General features: G+C 40.4%; 1 protein-coding gene across 2 annotated transcripts in view; it reads left to right on the forward strand.

Moving 5' to 3' along the window:
* Positions 1–26,562, forward strand: part of LOC122540572 (glutamate receptor ionotropic, kainate 4) — a 192,569-nt gene that overhangs the window by 64,408 nt on the left and 101,599 nt on the right. For both annotated transcript variants that reach the window (XM_043676446.2, XM_087976264.1), the window contains exons 3-5: positions 1,083–1,247; positions 12,923–13,020; positions 15,062–15,227. In XM_043676446.2, the coding sequence (XP_043532381.1) occupies positions 1,083–1,247; positions 12,923–13,020; positions 15,062–15,227 (429 nt within the window). The remainder of the gene's footprint in view (positions 1–1,082; positions 1,248–12,922; positions 13,021–15,061; positions 15,228–26,562) is intronic.

Raw genomic sequence — 26,562 nt, forward strand, 5'->3', positions numbered from 1 at the left:
CATTATCAGAGAAATAATCGGTCTTTTTACACAAAACAGGTAGTTGACATATATGAAATAAAAACTTGAAAGCTTTTCTTGCAACCTGGATTGCAATATTGGACAATACTGAACTGTTCCCCAGGTATGATTTTGCAATCACTGTGCATATAATGATTGTAACAAGGTGAGCTAGGTGGACCTCATAGAATATGATTCCCATGATTGGGGCTGTTAATCTGTTCCAATCAAAGAACCTGGACTGACAGATTAAAAAAAAGGAATGTTAGGCATCTTTACACTCTGACAGCTGGCTCTGAGGGAGCTGGATCAGTGTCAAGCTCCTTCAACATGTAAACAAAGGGTCACTTGGTGATGGGATACTTATCTCTATAGAGTTATTTCAATGTATATGTGGTAAAATTTGCAAAACATGTTATTGAGGCACTCACCAAGATCTGTGTTATCATTTGCAAAGTTTTATAAGTAACTAATGTATATTTTTATAACAGATTAACAATATTGCACTATTTTGTTAAAGTAAAATGTGTACTTTCCAGTTTGTTTAATATAGTAGTCATAATGCAATCACCTATAGGATGCATGTTAACTAATTATACATTTGAGCTCTGTTGTTGCTGTGTTGTGTATTAATGGGCCATGCTGCATCTATATTGGATGACATTTGTAACTAGATGCCATCAATGGGCATTATCACTTCACTAGGATCTCTGTGATTGCTTTGGTGAATTAATTAGTAAATCATGAATAAGGGAATAACAACATGCAGTATTGACTGGGGAAGAGTTAAGAGGCCCTGAAATTGGAGAATTACAGCCTGAGTTTTTTTTCTGTTTCTGGTCTGCTTCAGTGGGATTGCCCCTACCTTCCCCTTCTTGAACCACCTCATTATTCTCCTGCCTTAAATATTTTGGTCAGACAGCAATTAAATCAATGCAAGAAGAAACTGAACTGAGAAAGGATGGGCCTTTCAAACTAACATAATCTAAAAGAATAATTAGCAAATAAAACTTTAGCTGCTCTCCAATGTTCAGAGGAACAAAATAGTCATTAAGGTCAGTTGTTCAATTTGTGTTTTCCAGCTGCAATTCTAGATGATCCAATGGAGTGCAGTAGAGGTGAAAGACTTGCCATTACTCTTGCGAAAAACCACATCAACCGCATGGTGGAACAATCTGAAAAGGCAAGGCTAGATGTTGACCTGTTTGAGCTACTGCGAGACAGTGAATATGAAACAGCAGAAACTAGTAGGTACCCAAACAAGTCTGTCCCTTGTCTCACTTCAGTAGAAAACATGGTGTTAACAATTTCACGTGGACTGAGTTTGAAATGCACTGACTGATATAAGTTTTAATGCTTTGGCATTTTAAGTCCCAGCTCTCATTTAAGTGCCACCAGCCTACTTTCAACCCACAGCCCATGAGAAAGAAGACAGCGGCAGTCCACGGTGAAAGATTGAGCATTTCTCAGCCAATCGTAGTGCAATTAACATTTATAATATATTAGAAATTTGGATTTTGAAATCAATGGAAAATTGATGTGTGGTTTCAGTTCTATGAAAGTAAATGTTTTTGAAGAGATCAGGAAGTAATTTTGAACTGTGACCCAAAGACATAATTTTGAAAAAAGCATATGACTTACATTACACACAAGATCACATGTGCTGTCAATTGATGAAATGTGTTACGGAACAACGGTGATCTCTTCTGCTAATTAAACCAAACACCCAGAAAAGCTCACCTTGCCTCATGATCTGTTAAAATATGAGTGACAGAGAATTCCCAAATTTCACTATTTAAAGAAAATAATATCAATTTATTTCTTAACTCTAAAAGTGAACATTAAACAACAACTATTCATAACTGTAAGCCCCTCTTTCTCTTAACTGCTTTAACTGCCTCCAACTCTATAACAATACACTGTTTCAATAAACACACTTATTAAAATTACATCCACTTAATTTCAAAACCATACAGTGGCTGTTGTCTGCAGTGTCTGTCTTCTTCTGTCTGAAGATCGCCCTGGGTCATCTTCTTTCTTTTACTGTGAAGATGCTTCATTTGAAAAAGTACCTTTGATAGGGAGTGTTTTTGAATGGCAGTCTTTCCTGATGGCAGTTACTCGCTCGACGGCAGTTGCTCTGTCTGACTTTCAAATTGCCTGCCTTTGTTATCCCCCTAACTTCGGACTGTCTCATTGGTTCAATGCTCATTGTTGGCAAAACAATAAATTCAATATCGATTGGTTTTAGTATCCTGGGGCATAATTTAAATTGATTAGCGAAATTCGAATTGTTGTCAAAATAGCAACCAAATCAGGTATCTATTTCACAGCCAAATATTACGTATTTTCAATTTTCCTGTACACTCTGAGACTGCCAGCTAGTCATATTACAGATGCTTGTAAGCTCTCAGTGCAAAACAGCATTCACTCTCTCTTAAAGGTACAGGACACACCTTCAACTTCATAACAAGTGTTAAAATTAAATTTTCAGAGGGCGAAAACAGACCATGGAACACTAGTGGTTTAAGTACAGTTCAGAATCAGGTTTCACCTCAGAACAGAGCAGAAGAGTTTCAGTTTCTGAAGTCTTCAAGCTGTAAGAGTTGATTTAGAAGTTTGTAAGGGAAGGAGTCATGAGCCTTGGCACAGAGCAGCCCAGGGCAGGGCTACATATACCATCCAGGGAGGTGTTTGGGAAGGGTCCTCTATGGTAAAGGTGAGACACTAGTAGCCGCTTTAGTTTATCTCACCATGCACTTGAGCCAAGTCCAATAGAACAATTTGAGAGTCACTACATTAGTTAACAAGTTGAGAGGGACTGAGAGATGTGGTGCATCCTACTCAGCCAATAATTACTGTTGTTCAGAACTACAGCCATTTTTGTAAGGTAAACCTATCAATTAGGATTGTCCACATGCAACATTGACATTGACATTGTCAATTGGCTACATTTGATGCTGACTATCTGCTCAGCCAATGAGCTTTGATCATTTGTTTTCATTCATGGGATGTGGGTGTCCATCTCTAATTGCCCTTGGTGAGCTGCCATCTTGAACTGCTGCAGTCCATTTCCTGTCGGTAAACCCACAACACCGGTGGGGAGGGAGTTCCAGGACTTTGACCCAATGACAGGGAGAAAGTGAGGACTGCAGATGCTGGAGATCAGAGTCGAGAGTGTAGTGCTGGAAAAGCACAGCAGGTCAGGCAGCATCCGAGGAGCAGGAGAATCGATGTTTTGGGCATAAGCCCTTCCTGATGAAGGGGTTATGCCTGAAACATCCATTTTCCTGCTCCTCGGATGCTGCCTAATATCTTGTGCTTTTCCAATACTGCACTCTCGACTTTGACACAATGACGTTGATGTGGTTCTGTTTGCCGAGCTGGGAATTTGTGTTGCAGATGTTTCGTCCTCTGTCTAGGTGACATCCTTAGTGCTTGGGAGCCTCCTGTGAAGCGCTTCTGTGATGTTTCCTCCGGCATTTATAGTGATTTGTATCTGCCGCTTACGGTTGTCAGTTCCAGCTGTCCGCTGCAGTGGCTGGTATATTGGGTCCAGGTCGATGTGCTTATTGATTGAATCAGTGGATGAGTGCCATGCCTCTAGGAATTCCCTGGCTGTTTTCTCTGTTTGACTTGTCCTATAATAGTAGTGTTGTCCCAGTCGAACTAATGTTGCTTGTCATCTGAGTGTGTGGCTACTAAGGATAGCTGGTCGTGTCATTTCGTGGCTGGTTGGTGTTCATGGATGTGGATCATTACATAGGACAAACAGGAAGACAGCTAGTGTTTTGTGCAGTCCTTGCATGGGATTTTGTACACTACATTGGATTTGCTCATACTGGGTATCGGGTCCTTCATCCTGGTGAGTTGTTGTCTGAGCATGGCTGTTGGTTTGTGTGCTGTTATGAGTCCTAGTGGTCGCAGTAGTCTGGCTGTCAGTTCGGAAATGCTCTTGATGTATGGTAGTGTGGCTAGTCCTTTCGGTTGCGGCATGTCCTCGTTCCGTTGTCTTTCCCTTAGGCATCTGTTGATGAAATTGCAGGGGTATCAGTTTTTGGCGAATGCATTGTATAAGTGTTCTTCTTCCTCTTTTTGCAGTTCTGGTGTACTGCAGTGTGTTATGGCCCTTTTGAACAGTGTCTTGATGCAACTTCTTTTGTGTGTGTTGGGGTGGTTGCTTTCGTAGTTCAGGACTTGGTCTGTGTGTGGCTTTCCTGTATACTGGAAAAGGGCCACAACACACTGCAGTACACCAGAACTGCAAAAAGAGGAAGAACACCTATACAATGTATTCGCCAAAAACTGATACTCGCGCAATTTCATCAACAGATGCCTAAGGGAAAGACAACGGAACGAGGACATGCCGCAGCCCAAAGGACTAGCCACACTACCATACATCAAGAGCATTTCCGAACTGACAGCCAGACTACTGCGACCACTAGGACTCATAACAGCACACAAACCAACAGCCACTCTCAGACAACAACTCACCAGGACGAAGGACCCAATACCCAGTATGAGCAAAACCAATGTAGTGTACAAAATCCCATGCAAGGACTGCACAAAACACTACATAGGACAAACAGGAAGACAGCTAACGATCCGCATCCATGAACACCAACTAGCCACGAAACGACATGACCAGCTATCCTTCGTAGCCACACACGCAGACGACAAGCAACGTGCGTTCGACTGGCTTTTTAATACTGAATGAACTTCTTGTGTTGTTGGAGCTGCACTAACGCAGGGAAGTGGAGAATACTGTATCATACTTCTGATTTGTGCCTTGTAGGTAGTGGACAGGCTTTGGGGAGTCTGAGATTCCGAGCCTCTGACCAGCTCTTAGACCCATTGAGTTTATATGGCTCTCCTCCAGTTCAGTTTCTGATGAATGGTAATCTACAAGATGTTGATAGTAGGGTGTTTAATGAAGGGGGATGCCATTGAATGTCAAGAAGTAATGATTAGATTTTACCTTTTTAGAGATGATCATTGTCTGGCACTTGTGTGCCATGTTTCAGCCCAAGCCTGAATATAGTCTGCATTTGAACATGAACTGTTTCGTAGTGTGGATGAGCAGAGGGATCTTGGTGTCCATGTACACAGATCTCTGAAAGTTGCCACCCAGGTAAATAGTGCGGTGAGGAAGGCATATGGCGTACTGGCTTTTATTGGTAGAGGAATTGAGTTCCGGAGTCCTGAGGTCATGATGCAGTTGTATAAGACTCTGGTGCGGCCGCATCTGGAATATTGTGTGCAGTTTTGGTCGCCATACTATAGGAAGGATGTGGAGGCACTGGAACGGGTGCAGAGGAGGTTTACCAGGATGTTGCCTGGTATGGAAGGAAGATCGTATGAGGAAAGACTGAGACACTTGGGGCTGTTTTCATTAGAGAAAAGAAGGTTTAGGGGTGACTTGATTGAGGTGTACAAGATGATTAGGGGGTTAGATAGGGTTGACAGTGTGAACCTTTTCCCGCGTATGGAGTCGGGTATTACAAGGGGGCATAGCTTTAAATTAAGGGGGGGTAGATATAGGACTGAAGTTAGGGGTAGGTTCTTCACTCAGCGAGTCGTAAGTTCATGGAATGCCCTGCCAGTAGCAGTGGTGGACTCTCCCTCTTTATGGGCATTTAAGCGGGCATTGGATAGGTATATGGAGGATAGTGGGTTAGTATAGGTTAGGTGGGCTTGGATCGGCGCAACATCGAGGGCCAAAGGGCCTGTACTGCGCTGTATTCTTCTATGTTCTATGTTCTAATATCTGAGGAATAGTGAATGGTGCTGAACATTGTGCAATCATCAGCAAACATTCCCACTTCTAACCTTATGATGGAGTGAAGGTCATTAATGAAGCAGCTGAAGATAGTTGGCCCTAGGACACTGTCCTGAGGTAGTCCTGCAGAGATGTCCTGGAGCTGAGATGACTGACCTTCAGTAACCACAACCATCTTCTTTCATGCCAAGTATGACTTCAATTAGCAGAGAGTTTTCCCCCAAATTCCTATTGATTCCAGTTTTGCTAAGGCTCCTCAATACCGCATTGAGTTGAATACAACCTTGATGTCAAAGTCTGCCACTATCACCTCACCTTTGAAATTTAGCTCTTTTGTCCACATTTGGCTGTCATGAGGTCAGGAGTTGAGTGGGCCTGGCAGAACTCAAACTGAGCATCAGTGAGCAGATTTGAAGGAACTGACTGTAAGATCTGTGCAATGAACCTGTGCCACCTATTTGCACTCAGAAGCTTTTCTTCTTGGTTCTCCTCCATCAATCATGATATAAATTGATGATGGTTATTTCTGCCTTGAAGTGTTTCATCTTAAACAAGACTGGGCTTTAAATATGATCATGGGAAACCTGGAAAGTTCTGGCAGCAATGAGTATTTCCACAGCTGTGGGGCACTGTGCTGTAGAATATTGGTGCCAATGTTTTGATGTGTGCAGTAAAGAATTGTGTGCAATACCTAACTAGAGTCATAGGGTCATTGAGTCATAGAGTCATTGAGTCATAGATTTGCTTTTCCAAAATACAGCACCTCACATTTACCTAAATTAAACACCATCTCTCACTCCTCAGCCCATTGGTCCATCTGATCAAGATCCTGTTATACTCTGAGGTAACCTCTTTGCTGTCCACTAAACCTCCAATTTTGGTATCATCTGAAAACTTACTAACTATACCTCTTATGTTTACATCCAAATCATTTATATAAATGGAGAAAAGTAGTGGACCCAGCACTGAGCCTTGTCGCATTCCACTGGTCACAGGCCTCCAGTCTGAAAAGCAACCCTCCACCACTACCCTCTGTTTTCTACCTTTTGAGTCAGTTCTGTATCCAAATGGCTAGTTCTCCCTGTATTCCATAAGATCTAACCTTGCTAACCTGATCTACACCTGATTAGGTCCTGGAGATCTATCCACTTTTATGCATTTCAAGACATCCATCACCACCTCCTCTGTAATATGGACATTTTTCAAGGTATCACCATCTATTTCCCTACATTCTATATCTTCCATATCCTTCTCCACAGTAAACACTGATGCAAAATACTCACTTAGTATCTTCCCACCTCCTGTGGATCCACACAAAGGCTGCCTTGCTGATCTTTGTGGGGCCCTATTCTCTCCCTAGTTATCCTTTTGTCCTTAATGTATTTATAAAAACCCTTTGGATTCTCCTTAACCCTATTTGCCAAAGCTATCTCATGTCCCCTATTTGCCCTCTTGATTTCCCTCTTAAGTATACTCCACTGTCTTTGTACTCTTCTAAGGATTCTCTTGATCTATCCTATCTGTACCTGACATATGCTTCCTTCTTTCTCTGGGTCATCCAGCATTTGTTTTCATTTCAGATTTCCAGGATTTGCTTTTGACAGAATCATAGAATCATGCAGTGCAGAAAAGGCCCTTTGACACATCAGATCTGCATGAACAAAAACTACTCTAGATCTACACTCAGCCCACTTTCCATAGCCTTGTCCCACAGCCTTAAATGTTACAACACTTCATGTGCTTATCCAAGTACTTTGAAAGGTTGTGAGATTTCCCACCTTAACCACCCTCTCAAGTAGTGCATTCCAGACTCTCATCATCCTCCAGGTGAAAACTATTTTCCTCAAATCCCCTCTAAACCTTCAGCCATTCTCCTTAACTAATGCTGCCTATAACGCTTCCACCATTAGAAGCCATCCAGCCTCAACTTATGGCCTTGAAATGCAACATGGCTAAACTCCCTCTTAGTTCCTTTAATATATTATGCTGTGTTCCTATTATACTAATGCCATGTGTGCCCTGTCTCTGTTGAACTAATTTAAACTGCTCCCAAGATCACTAGCAAATCCACCTGCAAGGATGTTGGTCCCATTTTGGTTCAGGTACAGATCATCCAGCTTGTACAGGTCCTACCTTCCCCAGAAACAGTCCCAGTGATCCTGAATCTGAAACTCCCTCCTGCATCAACTCTTGAGGCACACATTCACCTGCATACTATCCTATTCTTGTAATCATCAGCATGTAGTACCAGGAGTAATTCAGAGATTACAACCTGTGTTATCCTGCTTTTTAATCTACTACTGAGTTCCCTGAATTCTTGATGCAAGAATCATCCCTCATTCTACCTATTATCATTGGTACCAACATGTACCATGATCTCTGTCTTATCATTTGCCCCTTTCAGGATGCCCTGTAGCCAATCAATGACATCCCTGACTCTGATACCAGCCAATTTTTGCATATTCCTCAAGTCACATCTGCAGCCAAAGAAGTGTGTGGTCCTCTCAGTAATGAATCCCCAAACATTGTCACTACTGCTTTCTTGTTTCTTGCCTCCCGTACATTCAGGCCACTTGTGGTGCCAAAAGCTTGGTTCTGACTGTACTCCTTTGGGAAACTGGCAGACTCATTAGCTTTCAAAATGGAAAAACAGTTTGTGAGTGGGACTCCAGATTACTCCTTTTCAAATTAGTTAATCTTAAAGACACTCCATTCCATCTTAACTTTAGTCTCCTCTTACTCTCTGACTTTTACTTTTGCTGTAGACAGATGTTCTATTAATGCTGATAATTGGTGAGATAAAGTAGAAGAATGTTAAGACCTAAGACCATAAGACATAGGAGTGGAAGTAAGGCCATTCGGTCCATTCAATCATGGCTGATAGGCATTTCAACTCCACTCACCTGCACTCTCCACATATCCCTTAATTCCTTGCAAGATTAAGAATTTATCAATCTCTGCCTTGAAGACATTTAACATCTCGGCCTCCATTGCACTCTGTGGCAATGAATTCCACAGGCCCACCACTTTCTGGCTGAAGAAATGTCTCCTCATTTCCATTCTAAATTGACCCCCTCTAATTCTAAGGCTGTGCCCATGAATCCTAGTCTCCCCGCCTAACGGAAACAAATTCCCAGCATCCGTCCTTTCTAAGCCATGCATTATCTTGTAAATTTCTATTAGATCTCCCCTCAACCTTCTAAACTCTAATGAATACAATCCCAAGATCCTCAACCGTTCATCGTATGTTAGCTTACCATTCCTGGGATCATTGTGTGAATCTCCGCTGGACATGCTCCAGTGCCAATATGTCCTTCCTGAGGTGTGGGGCCCAAAACTAGACACCGTGTTCTAAATGGGGCCAAACCAGAGCTTTATAAAGTCTCAGAAGCACATTGCTGTTTTTAAATTCCAACCCTCTTGAAATAAATGACAACATAATATTTGTTTTCTTAGCCACGAACTCAACCTGCAAGTCAACCTTTAAAGAATCCTGGACTAGCACTCTCAGATCCCTTTGTACTTTGGCTTTATGAATTCTCTCACCATTTAAAAAACAGTCCATGCCTGTATTCGTTTTTCCAAAGTGCAAGACCTCACATTTGCTCAAGTTGAATTTCATCAGCCATTTCCTGGACCACTCTCCTAAACTGTCTAAATCTTTCTGCAGCCTCCCCACCCTGCCTGTCCATCTAATATTGTATCATTGGTGAACTTCGTCAGAATGCCCCCAGTCCCTTCATCCAGATCATTAATATATAAAGTGAACAGCTGCGGCCCCAACACTAAACCCTGCTTGACACCACTTGTCACTAGTTGCCATTCCAATAAAGAATCTTTTATTCCAACTCTCTGCCTTCTGTCAGACAGCTAATCCTCAATCCATGCCAGTAGCTCACCTCAAACACCGTGGGCCCTCACCTTACTCAGCAGCCTCCCATGAGGCACTTATCAAAGGCCTTTTGGAAGTCTAGATAGATAACATCCACTGAGTTTCCCTGATCTAACTTACTTGTTACCTTCTAACAGGTTTATCAGGCACAACCTCCCCTTACTAAATCCATTTTGACTTGTTCTAATCTGACTCAGCACTTTCAAGAATTTAGAAATCTCATCCTTAACGATGGATTCTAGAATTTTACTTACAACCAAGGTTAGGCTAATCAGCCTATAATTTTCCATCTTTTGTCTTGATCCTTTCTTGAACAAGCGGGTTACAACAGCGATCTTCCAAATCTTCCAATCATCCGGTACTTTCCCTGACTACAGTGATTTTTGAAAGATCAGAACCAATGCCTCCACTATTTTCTCAGCCACCTCCCTCAGAACTCTAGGATGTAGCCCATCAGGGCCAGGAGATTTATTAATTTTTTAGACCTCTTAGCTTTTCTAGCACTTTCTCTTTTGTAATGGCTACCATACTCAACTCTACCCCCTGACTGTCCTTAATTGTTGTGGTATTACTCATGTCTTCCACTGTGAAGACTGACACAAAGTACTTATTAAGTTCTTCATCTATTTCCTTATTTTCCATCACTAGCCTTCCTGCATTAGTTTGGAGTGGCCCAATTTCTATTTTTGCCTCTTATTTGTTTCTTATGTATTAAAATAAACTTTTACTATAATTTCTAATATTATTAGCTAGCTTACCTTCATACTTGATCCTGTCCTTCTTTATTTCTCTTTTTGTTATCCTCAGTTTAATTTTGTAGTCTTCCCAATCTTCTGATTTCCCAGTGCTCTTGGCCACTTTATAGACTCTGTTTTTCTTTGATACATTTCCTAACTTCCTTTGTCAGCTATTGCTGTCTCATGCTCCCCACTGGATAATCTTTCTTTACTTTTGAATGAACCTCTCTATTGTGTCCTCAATTACACCCAGAAACTCCTGCCATTGTTGCTGTACTGTCTTTCCCATTAGGCTCTACCTCCAGCTGATTTTCATCAGTTCCTCTCTCATGCACCTGTAATTACCTTTATTTAACTGTAACACCATTATATCCGACTTTGCCTTCTCTCTTTCAAACTGCAGACTGAACTCTACCATATTATGATCACTGCCTCCGAAGTATTCCCTTACTTTAAGATCTTTTATAAAGTCTGGTTCATTACATAGCACTAGGTCCAGAATAGCCTGCTCCCTTGCGGGCTCCATCACAAGCTGTTCCAAAAAGCCATCCTGTAAGCATTCCATGAATTCCCTCTCTTTGATTCCACCGACAACATTATTCATCCACTCCATTTGCATATTGAAGTCCCCCATGATCACTGTGACCTTGCCTTTCTGACATACCCTATCTATTTCCTGGTACATCTTGCACCCCTGACCACTGCTGGGAGGACTGTACATAACTCCCATTATGGTTTTTTTGCCTTTGTGGTTCCTCAACTCCACCCATAATATTGTATTCCTGAAAACTAACTTGATTCACTTCAAAAAGCACAGAACTCAAGAATGAATCTAATGTTGATGTCATCAACAACCTAACATATTATTATGAAGTACTGCACCTTTAAGGAAGTTAAAAGCTAGCAGAACTACCTTACAGCACCAAGTGTTCTGAACAAGATACAATATAACCTTTTGGTCTAACAGCTCGTATAACCGGTTGCCTGGATACAAAAATAAATTTGAATTAGGTCAATCAGTTTAAATTATACCCCAAAAAATGCCAAACTCCAATCAAGTTTGAATTTAGTATATTGACAATATTAAAAACCAATAACACAATCCGAAGCTTTGGAGTAATAAGACTGGGAAAATGTGAACAGTTGAGGGAGAAATGCTAAGCCACCAGCATGTACAGACTGCCTGAAAAATAGCTCTCTTAAAGGTACTTGTATCAATCAGTGACCTGTGAAACAGAAATCCCTAAGAAGAGGAAAAACAAGGAAGATACCAAGAGAAGGTTTGACAGCTGCCTAGTTTTGAAATTTGAATTTTTTGGTAAATCCTAATCAGGGGTTTTATTAGACTACTATTGTAGAAGGGGAAGGTTGGAGAAAGGAGTTGTAAATAGTTGTTAGTTAATTATTCTCTGTTATACTTTAAGCAATAAAGTTGTTAATTTTTACTTTAAATAGTTCTTGCCTCTCGAACTTTCACAGATCACTGTACGGGGTACATCTTTTCTGGTGTTGCTGGTTTAAATTAAGCAGGAGGATTTACCCCGTGTTGTAACAATATAAGGTTACTGATGCCATTAGTGACCATGATTTGGATAAATCATGTCTTGCCTCATCATTAAGCTGGACAAATGGATTTATTGATTAATCCAACAACACAGACTGGGTAATTTGAATTACGTATACTCATGATGCTGAATTTTCAGTGTTAGGTCTTGATCCTATAATCAGGAGGAAATGCATGTGACAAACTACAAATGCAACATTAGGACCCAGATGACAATATTGAAGGAGTAGGTCAATAAAAAGGAGGCTCATCACCACAATACGATTGGCATCCCCACTAGTGGAGATGGAAGCAAGTAGGTAGTGGAACAAGATGATTCCTCAAGACAGAATTACTCTTTGAAGATTTTTTCAAAAGCCAGAAATAAAACATTGCCACAGCTGTCACCTCACATCTGACTGCTCTCCAGTCCTGTTGTAAATGGTATGAATTAATCTTTGTTGGAGTTAAACATGTGGAATCATCATTAAACAGCCCTATTTCTGACCACCTAGTGTAGGAGAGATCCAGTAGAAGGCAACTTCATCCATTTTCCTTTTTCACATCAGCTTGTGCTATTAACCAGTTTTGCTCAGGATGTTTGATACACTGATTCAATGTTATGAACCCACACTCCATTAATTCTACTTCCATCTTTCCTCCTGGAAGAAGTTCTGATGTGATTTTGAAAAGGAAATCACAATGTGGGAGGAAAATGTTTGTAAAAGTTTAAGAATTGTTTTAAATTAATTTAAAGCTTGAAATAAAAGTTAATGTATTATATCTCGTGTTTAAAGCGGGATATTACATTGTTCATTTATTGAATTATATTTTAAAATTCCCTTGAAAGCATGGAAGTGCAGAATTCTGCAGTGTTTAGCTGATGGTAATCCTGGAAATGTAAAAATCAGTCAGTTAGTGACTGTGCTATCAAGATGACTGACTTTTAATTGAAATTCTTTCTATTGTAGCTTGTCAGATTCTGCCAAAGGGGGTTGTAGCCATCTTGGGCCCTTCTTCAAGCCCAGCATCTGCCTCTATTATCAGCCATATTTGCGGAGAGAAAGAGGTAACATTGGTATTTGTAATAACAGATTTGTAATAACCATTGTTCACAAAAAAAATCAACTGGAAGGGACTGTTTAGTTTTTAATCCAATTAGATTACAGCTGATCTGTAGATGAATTCCATTTTCCTGATTTTGATCCCTCAATAACCTTATAGAAGCAACAATTTCAGCAACCACAGCTTACATTCAAATAGCAACTTCAACACCACAAAAATATCCCAACATGTCTCCAAAGAATATCTGAAGCAAAACATTGTCAGAGGCACAGAAGAAGATATTAGCGCAAACAATCTACAGTTTGGTCAAATCAGTAGGTTTTAAAAAATGGATTGACAATGAAAATTGAAAATGTTCAAAAGGCCAGAATTAGAAGAGCTCAGAGATCTTGAGTAGCTTTGGGCAGGAGGAGATTATAGAGATTGAAAGAAGGTAGGCATTTGCTGTAATTTGAAGACAAGGAAGAGAACTTTAAAATCGGACATTTATTATATAGACTGGGAGCCAATATAGATCATCAAACAAGGGGGTATGATGGCTGAATGAAACTTACTGAGAGTAAAATTATAATTAACAAGATCCAAGGAGCTGAAGTTTATGAAGAGGAGAGCATCAGGACAATATTGGAGTAGGCAAGTCCGGAGGTAACAAAAACATGGTCAAAGATTTTGGTGGTATAACCAGACTTGTATGTGGGACGTGGAAGTAGGCAGTCAAATGATGGAGAAGATATAAGTTCAAAAACCCACTTTGGGGTTAAATAGGACAATAAGATTGTAAATGGAGTGGTGCAGCCTCAGACAATAGTAATGTGTGAGGGTTAGAATCTGTGAGGAGGCAACAGTTTTTATTGGGGACCAAAGACAAAGCTGTCAGTCTTCCCAATATTTATTTGGAGAAAGTTTCTGCTAATCCAATCCAAGATGTTAGGCAAGCAGCATGAAATATTAGTGATAGTACAGGGACTGAGAGAGTCAGTGAAGTAGAACTTGATATTGCAAACATACCCAGTGGAACCTGATGTGTTTCAGATGATGTTACCGAGTAGATGAGACATAAGAGGCAAAAATTAAACACTTGGGAAATCAAATGTTACAGTGAAGAAGCAGGAAGGAAGGGTACTGCAGGAATACTCCAGCTATTAGTAAATTAAATCGGACTGTAAACTGGTAACAGAGTTAGATCCAGCTGAAAAATGGAGGAGCAATGTTGGAAGAGGATCATGACCTCAAATATGTCCAAGGCTGCAGACATATTGAAAGAATGATAAGGATTGTTTATCATGATTGCAGGTTCCTTCTTTAATATTCTGGAAGTATGGATATTTGTAAAATTTTAATCATGTTATTGCCAATACAGATCCACATTATCCTTAGCAACATGTTTTCTGTCTGCCGCTTTCCCTGGTATCACTTGCGAGCCTTTTCTTCTTCATTCCTCTTGCAGCTACAACTGCTTTCTTTATATCCCTTGGCTGTATCTCATATTTCTCCCAATCTGCTGAGTCTCCATGATACTTTGCCTTCATAATAGCTTTTCCTTTTAGTTTTATGCTATCACTTAATAAACATTGTTAAGCTAGGGTGTTTAACCACATATTTCGTTAAAATTGTCCTGTAGTTATGAAGAATAGTTGGGAAACAATGCATCTTGAAAGCTGATCAAGTTTCCTTCCTGCATACCTCCTGCTTAAACTCACTTTCTATGACCGGCAAAGAATAGGCATCTACTCAAACAGGATCAAAACCATCTCTTTATTGCACCTTTATTTAAAAACCATCAAATGTGTGTGCTTAATTTTAACTAAAATCTATAATTTTCTATAAAAATGTAATGAGAATTTTTGTAGGTCAAAACAACATTAGCTCTTAATCAATTGTGTTTAATGCATATTGATAAGGGTCAGGAAGTTCTGCCACCTGACTGCGTGTGCCCACACATATCAGGGAAATCTGAACAGGGCACAGCTGATCAATTAAATATTAAGTAACATCTCCTTATTACTGTGTATTACTGTAATGTGTTTCTATTTTTATCAATGCAGATTCCTCACGTGAAAGTAGCTGCTGAAGAAATTCCTAAATTGCAGTATTTGAGATTCACTGCATTAAATCTGCACCCAAGTAACATGGACATCAGCTTGGCTATTGCTAGCATCTTGAACTTCTTCAACAGAACAATGGCATGTCTGATCTGTGCCAAAGCTGAATGTAAGAATAGCAAAGGCAAACACTGCTTGTGGAAAAAAAAAGCAATCTTCATTGAAATACATCTGAATGAAACAGTCAATGAAACTGTTTAAAGTAGATAGTTCAGGAACATCTTTGGTGTCTTGTGTATGGACACCTCATAAATATAAGACCATAAGACATAGGAGCGGAAGTAAGGCCATTCAGCCCATCGAGTCCACTCCGCCATTCAATCATGGCTGATGGGCATTTCAACTCCACTTACCCGCATTCTCCCTGTAGCCCTTAATTCCTTGTGACATCAAGAATTTATCAATCTCTGCCTTGAAGACATTTAGCGTCCCGGCCTCCACTGCACTCTGCGGCAATGAATTCCACAGGTCCACCACTCTCTGGCTGAAGAAATGTCTCCGCATTTCTGTTCTGAATTTACCCCCTCTAATTCTAAGGCTGTGTCCACGGGTCCTAGTCTCCTCGCCTAACGGAAACAATTTCCTAGTGTCCACCCTTTCCAAGCCATGTATTATCTTATAAGTTTCTATTAGATCTCCCCTTAACCTTCTAAACTCCAATGAATACAATCCCAAGATCCTCAGTTGTTCCTCGTATGTTAGGCCTACCATTCCAGGGATCATCCGTGTAAATCTCCGCTGGACACGCTCCAGTGCCAGTATGTCCTTCCTGAGGTGTGGGGACCAAAACTGGACACAGTACTCCAGATGGGGCCTAACTAGAACTTTATAAAGTCTCAGTAGCACAACGGTGCTTTTATATTCCAACCCTCTTGAGATAAATGACAAGTGCAATACAATCACACCTGGGAGCGAAGTTAGTCCCCTGAGAATTGGCTTTGAAGTGAAACGTGCAAGGGGCTTGTTATTGAGGTTTGAGCGTTATCTGGCTGCACAGGAATGAACTTTTAATTCTTTCAATGCATTATACTTCATAGTAACCTCAGTAGCTAATCATATTTCCCTGACAAGTCAGTGAATAAATAAATGAGCCATCTTACACTACATTTTATTCCAAATCTATCCTTGTCTGTGATATTAGGAAAAATAGTGACATCCAGACACACTTCTGCCCTCATGATTGATTGTCTACATTCGTCTCAAAAAAAGTTATTTTTAATTAACGTATAATTAATGAACATTCATGCATGTGTTCCAGATAGAAGTGGACATCATAGTTTTTATTTATTCTTGGAATGTGGCTATCAATGGCAAAGCCAGATTAATTGCTCTTGAGAAGTTAGTGTTTTAAGCCATCTCCATGAACTACTGTTATCGCTGTGGTGCAGGGAATAACAGTGTTGTTAAGGAGGGAGTTCCAGGATTTTAGCCAAATGATGGGCTTGGGAGATATTTTAGAAACAGCCTCTGCCAGTTGGTGCCGTGTAAACTCTATTTGATAGACACTGCTACCAGATTTCATTTCCACAAGGTGAACATTTCCTGATGTGCATGTAGACTACATGGGGAAAGTAAGAACTGATTGTAAAAGTTGTTATAGGTCTATAAAGAGAAAAAATTGGTGAAAACTAATGTAGGTCCCTTCCAGTCAGAAATAGGTGAATTTATAATGGAGAACAAAGAAATAGCTAACAAACTAAATTCATACTTCACTTCTGAATCACACAAAAAAGGGGACAAATAATGTACCAGACATGCTGGGAAACATAAGGTTTAGTGACCGGGAGAAACTGAAGCAAATCTGTATTACTAGAGAAATAATGTTAGAGAATTTGATGGATTGAAGGCTGATAAATCTCCACGGTCTGATAATCTATATCCCATATTAAGGAAAAGCCTGAAAAATAGTTTATAAATCGGTGTTCATCTTCCAAGATTCTTTTGACTCTGAAGCTGTTCCTACAGATTAGGGGGTGGTTAATGTAACCTCACTATTTAAAAAGAAAGTGAGTGTGAAAACAAGGAATTATAGACCATTGAGTCTGACATTGGGAATGGGAAGATGCCAGGGTCGATTAACAAGGATTTTATAGCAGAACACTTAGAAAACAGTGGTAGAAGCAAACATAGCCAGCATGGATTTACAAAAGGAAAATCATGGTTGGCAAATTTACTGGAATACTTTGAGGATGTAACTAGTGGAGTTGATCAGGGGAATGAGTGGATGTGGTTTATTTGGACTGTCAGAACCAAAGCCCCACATAAGAGATTAATGTGCAAAACTAAAGTGCATGAGATTGGGATAGTGCATTGAGATGGATAGAAAATTGGTTAGCAGACAGGAAGCAAACAGTGGGAATAAATGGATCTTTTTCCAAATAACAGACATTGGTTAGTGGGGTTTGTATTTGGTATTGGTATTGGTATTGGTACAGGGATTGGTATTAAGACTTTTCATAATGTAATGATCTAGATGAGGGAACTAAATGTAATATTTCAAAACTAGCTGGGTGGAAGGGTGATCTGTGAGAGAGATGTAGAGATGTTTCAATGTGATTTGGACAAGCTAAGTGAGTGGGTAAATGCATGAAGATGCAGTATAATGTGGATAAATGTGAGTTTATCGACTTTAGTAGCAAAAATAGGAAGGCAGATTATTATTTGAATAGTTGTAAATTGAGAGATGGGAATGTTCAAATAGACCGAGGTGTCTTGTGCATCAATTACTGAAAGTAAGCCATACAGGTACAGAAGGCAGTAAAGAATGCAAACTGTAGGGTGGCCTTCACACTGAGAGAATTTAAGTACAGGAGCAGGAATGTCTTGCTGCAATTATACAGGGCATTGATGAGGCCACACCTGGAATATTGTATGCATTCAAAGTTTGTGCGAAGATTTGTAGCTCGGGTGCTCGTTGCTGTGGTTCTGTTCGCCGAGCTGGAAGTTTTTGTTGCAAACGTTTCGTCCCCTGGCTAGGCGACATCATCAGTGCTTGGGAGCCTCCTGCAAAGCGCTTCTTTGATATTTCCTCCGGTGTTTATAGTGGTCTGTCCCTGCCGCTTCCGGTTGTCAGTTTCAGCTGTCCGCTGTAGTGGTTGGTATATTGGGTCCAGGTCGATGTGTTTGTGGATGAATGCCATGCCTCTAGGAATTCCCTGGCTGTTCTCTGTCTGGCTTGCCCTATAATAGTAGTGTTTGGTCTGCTTTTCTGAAAAAGGATGTTCTTGCTATATGAAGGGAATGCAGTGAAGATAAACCAAATTGATTCTTCGAATGGTAAGACCGACGTGTGAGAGAGATTGAGTTGGTTAGGATTGTATTCACTGGAATTTAGAAGAATGTGGGGAAATCTCAAGAAATCTATAAAATTCTAATAAGAGTAGATTGCTTAGATAAAGGAAGGATGTTCGCAGAGGTAAGTGAGTCCAAAACCTGGGGTCATCGTTTAAGGATAAAAGACAAACCATTCATCTCTGAAATTAGAAATTTGTTTGCCCAGAGCACATGGAATTTACTACCACAGAAAGTGGTTAAGGCCAGAACATTATGTTTTCAAAAAGGAGGCAGATATGGCTCTTGTGTATAAAAAGATCAAGAGATTGGTGGGAGGGCACAATTAGGGTATTGAGCTTGATGATCAGCCATGATCATATTGAATGGCAGAGCAGGCTTGAGGTGTCACATGGCTTACTTATGCTCCTATTTTCTACGATTCAATGTTTCAACATCAATTGCATTCTCCTGTACTACACATCTAGTGACCTCCTCAAGAATATTCAATCAAGTTCATTTCATATAATCTCCCCTGTCAAAGCTGTTCTGATGACCCTTGGTTAATTCTTGCCTCTCAAGTAGAGACTCGTTCTGAACTCAGAATTTTTTCCAATGGTTTGGCTACCATAAATGTTAAATTCAGTGGCCCATAGTTGCCTTATTTAGCCTCATCAACCTTCTTGAATAATGGTACAATATTAGCTGTCCTCCAGTCCTGTGATATCTCTCCTGTAGCAAGAGAGGATTTGAAAATTAAAGTCAGATTCTTTGTAGTCTCCTCTTGCCTTCCACAGCAGCCTGAGCTATATCTATGTCTTTCAGCTCCACACACACACAGATTGCAACTTTGGAAGGCTCTCTTCCTTCCCTACTTATTCTGTTGCCTCTAATATGCTTATAAAACACCTTTGAATTTTCATTCATGTTACTTTTATTCCTAGCCCTTCTGACTTGCCTAATTTATTTTTAAGCAATACCCTGCAATTTCTATACTATTGGGAATCCACTGTTTTCAGCTTTTGTATCTACCATAAGCTTTCTTTTGTATTCATAACCAATCCTGTACTTCCCTTGACATCCAGGGTTCTCTGCATTTGTTGGGCTCACCCTCTACCTTACAGCAGCATCCTTCCCGCACAACGAACCACTAAGAACTAACCTTATGAACCTTTACTAGTCACTACCCCCTTGTGCATAAATCAGAGCCATCCTGAATTCTGACTTATTTCATAAGACCATAGGATGTAGGACCAGAAGCAGGTCATTCGGTCCATTGAGTCCAACTAGTCATACCAACCATGTTCCACACCAACCATATTAAGATCCACCTGTGTTTGACCCATGTCACTCCAAAATTTCCTATTCATATACCTAAGCAAATGTCTTTTAAATGTTGAAACTGTACCGGCATCTACTACTACTTCTGGCAAATCATTCTACACACGAATCACCCTCTCTGTGAAAAAGTTTCTCATGTCCTTTTTAAATCTTTCTCCTGTCACCTTAAAAATATGCCCCACTAGTTTTGAACTCCCTCACCCTAGGGGAAAAAAAAACCCTTGTTATTTACTTTATCTATACCCCTCATGATTTTATAAATTTCAGTAAGATTAGATTCCCTACAGTGCGGAAATAGGCTCTTTAGCCCAACCAGTCCACACCAACTCTCTGAAGAATAACCCACCCAGACGCATTTCCCTCTGATTAATGCACCTTATACTACGGGCAATTTAGCATGACCAAATCACCTGACCTGCACATCTTTGGACTGTGAAAGGAAACTGGAGGAAACCCATGCAGACACAGGGAGAATGTACAAACTCCACACAGACAGTCGCCCAAGGCTGGAATTGAACCCAGGTCCCTGACACTGCAAGGCTGCAGTGCTAACCACTGAGCCACCATGCTGCCCAGCATCCTCAAGATCACCCCTCAACCTCCTGTGCTACAGTGAAAGAAGTTTCAGCTTTTCAAGTATATTTTTACAACTCAAACCCTCCATTCTTGGTAAATCTTTTCTGAACCCCCTCCTGTTAATAATATCCTACATGCCAAAAGTGACTTACTGTGGCAATTTACTGTCCCAAGGATGGACATGTCAGAGAGGGAGTGAAAAGGGGAATTAAAATGAAATGTGACTGGGAGGTCAGGCTTGCCCTTATAGTTCCGGCTGAGATATTCGGTGAAACATGCCCTTAGTTTACATTTGGTCTCACCATTTTGGGAGCACAGAGTACAATAAACTAGGTTGGAGGAGAGGCAGGTGAACTTCTGTCTCACCTGGAAGGACTGTTTGGGGCCCTGGATGGAGGTGAGAGAAGTGGTGTGCCGGCATGTTTTGCATCTTTACAGTTGCAGGAGAACTTGCCAGAGGGTTCGGGTGGTTAGTAGGTGTGATGAAACAAACCAAGGGAATAGTCCTTGTGGAAGGCAGAGAGGGGTGGGGAAGGGAAGATGTTCTTGGTGAGATGGGGTTTAGTTGGAGTTGGCAGCGGTGTTCGAGAATGATACGTTGGATGCGTAGACTGGTGAGGTGGAAAATGAGGACAAACAACTAGACGATAGAGAAGGTAGTGGTGAGCTGCCTTAGATTAGATTACTTACAGTGTGGAAACAGGCCCTTCGGCCCAACAAGTCCACACCGACCCACCGAAGCGTAACCCACCCAACCCACAGTGGGGCAGAAAAAGTCCAGATGGATGCTGGGCTGCACGACAATAGACTTCTCCACTCTTGCAATGAGATGAGTGGATCATGAGTGACCCAAGTGGCTGACTAACCCTGATTGAGCCCTGGAGTGATATTGGAGGTTGTTCTTGGTTTATTGTGCCAAGAGCACACTCACCACCTCTGACTAAAGGCAGTCTCCCTTGACGTAACTCGTGACTTCCGACAATCATGACAACCTTCCTGACTTTGCATTTGTGCTAAACTGGAAAGCAAGACAGAAAGTGCTGTGAGTCTGGTATATCTGACTGAGGGGGCAAAAAAGCAAGGTGAGGGATGTTGTGAGTGTCCAAATAAGCTCAGAGTGTGACTGTGAGGAGAGTGAGTGAACAGATCAGGAATGCAGCTGGTTGAGTCCATGAGCTGGGTGCCTGAGAGAAGTCAATATACATCAACAAGTCACCCTTACCCATACGAACAATCTTTGACTGTAGCACTGCCTCTTCAGAATTAGGTATCTGTATGTCAGTACCTGATACTTACCCTTTTTGTCTGTCAGCCAGGGCTCCCTGATGAGGACAGTTAATCCGGTCCAATTAGAGAACAAATATTCTATGAGGTCCAGCTGGCTGACCTTGTTAAAATCACTACAACATCCTTTTCAAGGAAAATGGTATTGGAAAGGTGCTGAGAGAATTGAGAGAAACTGGTGAAATTCTTGCTGACAGGATAGCACATGCTCAGAAATCTTCATTGGGAACACAACTCACTGTAAAGCCCTTGAACATATTGACATCAGACCGTGCCATGTAGACATGGCAAAGCATATCATGTGGATGTTTAAAGGTTGGAGATCCTGAACTTCAAAGCTACTTACCTCTCAGCAATGAAATTAAAGTGGGCACTAATCCCTGTGAGATAGGTTTGCTTGGTTTTCAAAACCAGACTTAACTTGCCCCACAATCTGGAGCAATGGAATTGCTGTCATCAATATAAATAGTCAGACAAGGCACAGATAGCTAAGACCCAACCTGAACCATTGTCTTGCTATTTGGGTTTAAGGAAAAGGCCATTTTTCCATCTGGATTATTATGGACAACTAATTTATATCAACAGAGATTAGATCAAAACCCATAACATCTGGTCAAAATTCAGAGATTCAGTTGTGTCCTAAGGAAATTTGATTTGGAATACCAGTCACATATCTCTCTGCTACCCCACCTCAGTAATCCACCAACATTGGTTACGCCAAGTGAAGTGAAGACATATCTGCCCAACAGCATACATATTCATCTAATTTTACACAAGTACACATCTGAAAACCAAGTTTACAATCATAGTCTATCAAACAATTTTAAACTAATTGCAGTGCAGTTTGAAAATTGTTACTTTCATGGTACAGCTCATAACATTCATTGTCAAAAATACATTATATTTTAATGCAGCATGCACAATAATTATTTTTACCACGCTACTTGGTGACATTTCAATGGCAATCAGTTTGCAGATAAACTATCAGTGCTGTTGTAATCAGAATAATACGCCACATCTTCGAACAAAGTGCTTGTGACAATAATTCTCATGATAAATAACAGACTTGTTTGATGGCAGAAATCAGAATACATGCTGTGTTAATACTCATTCTATTCAATGCCATTTGATCTCAGGATTTTATTTTTCAAATGATATCAAATTCATTAAGTGATGTCGGCATAATATTTTGAGATGGTGGAATCTTTGTTGTTCCCTTTCCTGGTTGTTTGCCAGAAACTGACACAACAATTTGACTTTTCACCTGACTTTAGCTCACTGTGAGGCTTCTCCTGCTAATACCTATTCTGTTCTAAGATATAAAATGATATAAAATGATATAAAATTTCTGTGATTGATAATCTTGCATTTGCTCATGAAACTGAACATTACTAGAATTTGAATTATCACCAAACCCTGATTCTCCCCAACTGAACTGACTTCATCATCCTCAATAGGACTACATGGACCTGGAGGGAGCTATCACTGATAAACTGTTGACCCCCTGCCCCAAATTACCAGCAGTTAATTCACAATTCTCCTCAAACATTGCTATTAAAGGAAGCCATGTATTTATCCAGACTATGTTGCCTTGAAAAATCTAATATCATTAGGCCTCCTCACTAAAACACATCATTCATTCTTCACCTAACTAGATGGACTGAAATTTCCTTGTGATCACAAGGTGATTTCATAGTTCATCTCACCAGAGCTGCAGAAAGTCTGGTACATGTACATATAGGAGAAAGTGAGCACTGCAGATGCTGGAGATCAGAGCTGAAAATGTGTTGCTGGAAAAGCGCAGCAGGTCAGGCAGCATCCAAGGTGCAGGAGAATCGACGTTTCAGGCATGAACCCTTCCTGAAGAAGGGCTCATGCCCGAAACGTCGATTCTCCTGCTCTTTGGATGCTGCCTGACCTGCTGCGCATTTCCAGCAAAACATTTTCAGTACATGTGCATATAACTTTGTATCTTCAAATTAATGATCGATGGATCTACACTTAAAAAGTGAATGAAGCATGAAAAACACAGCTTGACTCCTCACATCTAAACTCTGATGGTGACTTATTCAATGTCAAAGGAAACTTGAGCTGTGATAACTTAATTATAACTTCTAATTGCTAAACACAGACCCATAAACTTTATGGAACTGGTGACAGAGCCTTTCTGTAATGGCGTGCTGTGATCAATGATGGGCAGGAGCAAAGCAATTTCTGTCTGGACTCTGAGACATTTGACAATTTGGAATTCTATTATTTTGGATTATCACCCAACCCTTATTCTCCTCAAGTGAACCCACTCCATCATTGTCAATAGGACTGCATGGACCTTTCATTAAAACCAAAAAACAAATCACAGCAAAACTCAGATATGCAGGAAGAGAAGTTATGAAATTAAAAATGTTTCATTTTAACCAAGAATACATGTTAAAAGCTGAAATTAATTCATAAATCTGATGAGATTGCAGATGGAGGCTATGGAAGCGATCTTCAAAATGAATTTCCCAAGAGGGCTAAGTTAAAAATCACATAAAACCAGGTTATAGTCCAACAGATTTAATTGGAAGCATGAGCTTTCAGAGTGCTGCTCCTTTATCAGGTGGTTGTGGAGGACACAATTGAGACAAAGAATTTATGGCAAAAGTTTACTACTGTGGTTCTGTTCGCGAGCTGGGAATTTGTGTTGCAGACGTTTCGTCCCCTGTGTAGGTGACATCCTAAGTGCTTGAGAGCCTCCTGTGAAGCGCTTCTGTGTTGTTTCCTCCAGCATTTATAGTGGTTTGTCACAGAAGCGCTTCACAGGAGGCTCCCAAGCACTGAGGATGTCACCTACACAGGGGACGAAACGTCTGCAACACAAATTCCCAGCTCGGTGAACAGAACTACAACAATGAGCACCCGAGCTACAAATCTTCACAAACTTCAAAAGTTTACTGTGGGATGTAACTGAAATTATACATTGAAAAAGACCTTGATTGTTTGTTAAGGCTCATCTGTTAGAATGACCATGTTAATTTCACTTCTTTCATATGTAAATCACAAAACTGTTTTTTTAACAGTTACACACTCAGGTTAACTTTAACAATTGAAGTCAGCCCAGATAATGTGTGGAAGGTGTTAGCCCCCTGTGTGCTGCTGTCTGTGCCATAATGCTTATACTGATTCTAATCTAAAAAATTAATTAGCAGAATCTTTTATGGATTCATGCACTTTTTGAGCAAAGTACAATTTCACTCTGCAAGTACAAATTCACCTCATAACCATATATGTGTACGTGTGCATGTGGGTTTGTGTGTGTGTGTGTGTGTGTGCGCACACGCGCGCGTGTGTGTTGGGGGAGGGGGTAGGGGGTTGAGAGTGTCTGTGAGAGATAGTCTATATGTGTGTCTGTGTGATTATAAAGGTACTAATAGGGAGGGCCTCAACTGGGACCTTGGGTTCATGTCACACTATAGGTGACCACCATTGCACTATACGCACACACATTCTCCCACACACACAGAAATTCCTATACACAGACACTCACACACACTCCTACAGATACACACTCCCACATGCACTCTCTCACAGACTTAGACCCCTTTACGCGCACACACACATATACTCTCTCTCACAGACACTCACAACCCCTATTCCCCTCCCCCCAACACACACACACACACATTTGTGGGGTGAGCTTGTACTTGCAGAGTTACACTGTACTTTGCTCAAAAACTGCATGAATCCATGAAAGATTCTATTAATTCATTTCTTAGATCATCAGTCTAAACATTATAGCTTAGACAACAGCACACAAGGGGCTAACACCTTCCACACATTATCTGGGCTGACACCAATTGTTAAAGTTAACCTGAGAATGTAACTTTTAAAAAAGTTTTGTGATTTACATTTGAAAGACCTGAAACTATCATGGCCATTCTAACAGATGAGAGCCTTAACAGACAATCAAGGTCTTTCAATGTATAATTTCAGTTACATCACACTGTAAAGGTTTGCTATAAATTCTGTGCCTTATAATTGTGTCCTCCACAACCACTGATGAAGCAGCAATGCTCCGAAAGCTAGTGCTTCCAATTAAATCTGTTGGACTATAACCTGGTGTTGTATGATTTTTAACTTTGTACACCTCAGTCCAACACCAACTTTTCCAAACCAAGAGGGCTAAATTTGCTGATAACTCAAATATTGGTACAAATGTAAGTCTTAAAGAAGCTAAAATGATATAGTTAGATTAAAGGTGCGGGCAAAAATCTGAAAATAAAGTATAATGTAAAAATATGAAATTGTCTAATTCAGAGGAAGAATTAAAATGAAGCAAATCATCTAACTGATGAGAGATTGAAGAGCTCTGAGATGTGAAGGAATTTAGGTGTACTTGTGTATAACTTGTAAAAAGTTAATATACAGTTACTAGAAACAAATAACAAAGCTAATAATAAAGCTACTGTTTATTGTGTGAGGAATTAACTATAAAAGCAGGGAGGTTTTGAATCAGTTTTACAGTGCATTTGTGAGGTAACATTTGGAATACTGTGTACAGTATCAATCTCCTTATTTAAAAAGAATGATATAATGGCATTGGAAGCTGTTTAAAAGAAAGTTGCTACACAAATAACAGGAGTGGGTTAGTCTTCTTATGAGGGAAACTTTGTTAAACTGGACTTGTATCCGTTAGACTGAAGGGTATAAGATTCTGAGAGGTCTCGAAAGGGTGGATTTGGAGAAGATCCTTCCTTTTGAGAATTGGGAAAATAAAAATAAAACAAAAATGACACAGCAAATGAAGTGGCCTCAGAACTGTGCTTAAACAGCTTTTTAATTAATAGAGAAATGATACGTTGGATGCGTAGACTGGTGAGGTGGAAAATGAGGACAAACACAACTAGACGATAGAGAAGGTAGTGGTGAGCTGCCTTAGATTACTTACAGTGTGGAAACAGGCCCTTCGGCCCAACAAGTCCACACCGACCCAC

This window comes from Chiloscyllium plagiosum, unplaced genomic scaffold, assembly GCF_037043375.1.
Source record: "Chiloscyllium plagiosum isolate Xiang-an unplaced genomic scaffold, Cpla_swu_hap1 HiC_scaffold_29, whole genome shotgun sequence".
Classification (NCBI taxonomy): domain Eukaryota; kingdom Metazoa; phylum Chordata; class Chondrichthyes; order Orectolobiformes; family Hemiscylliidae; genus Chiloscyllium; species Chiloscyllium plagiosum.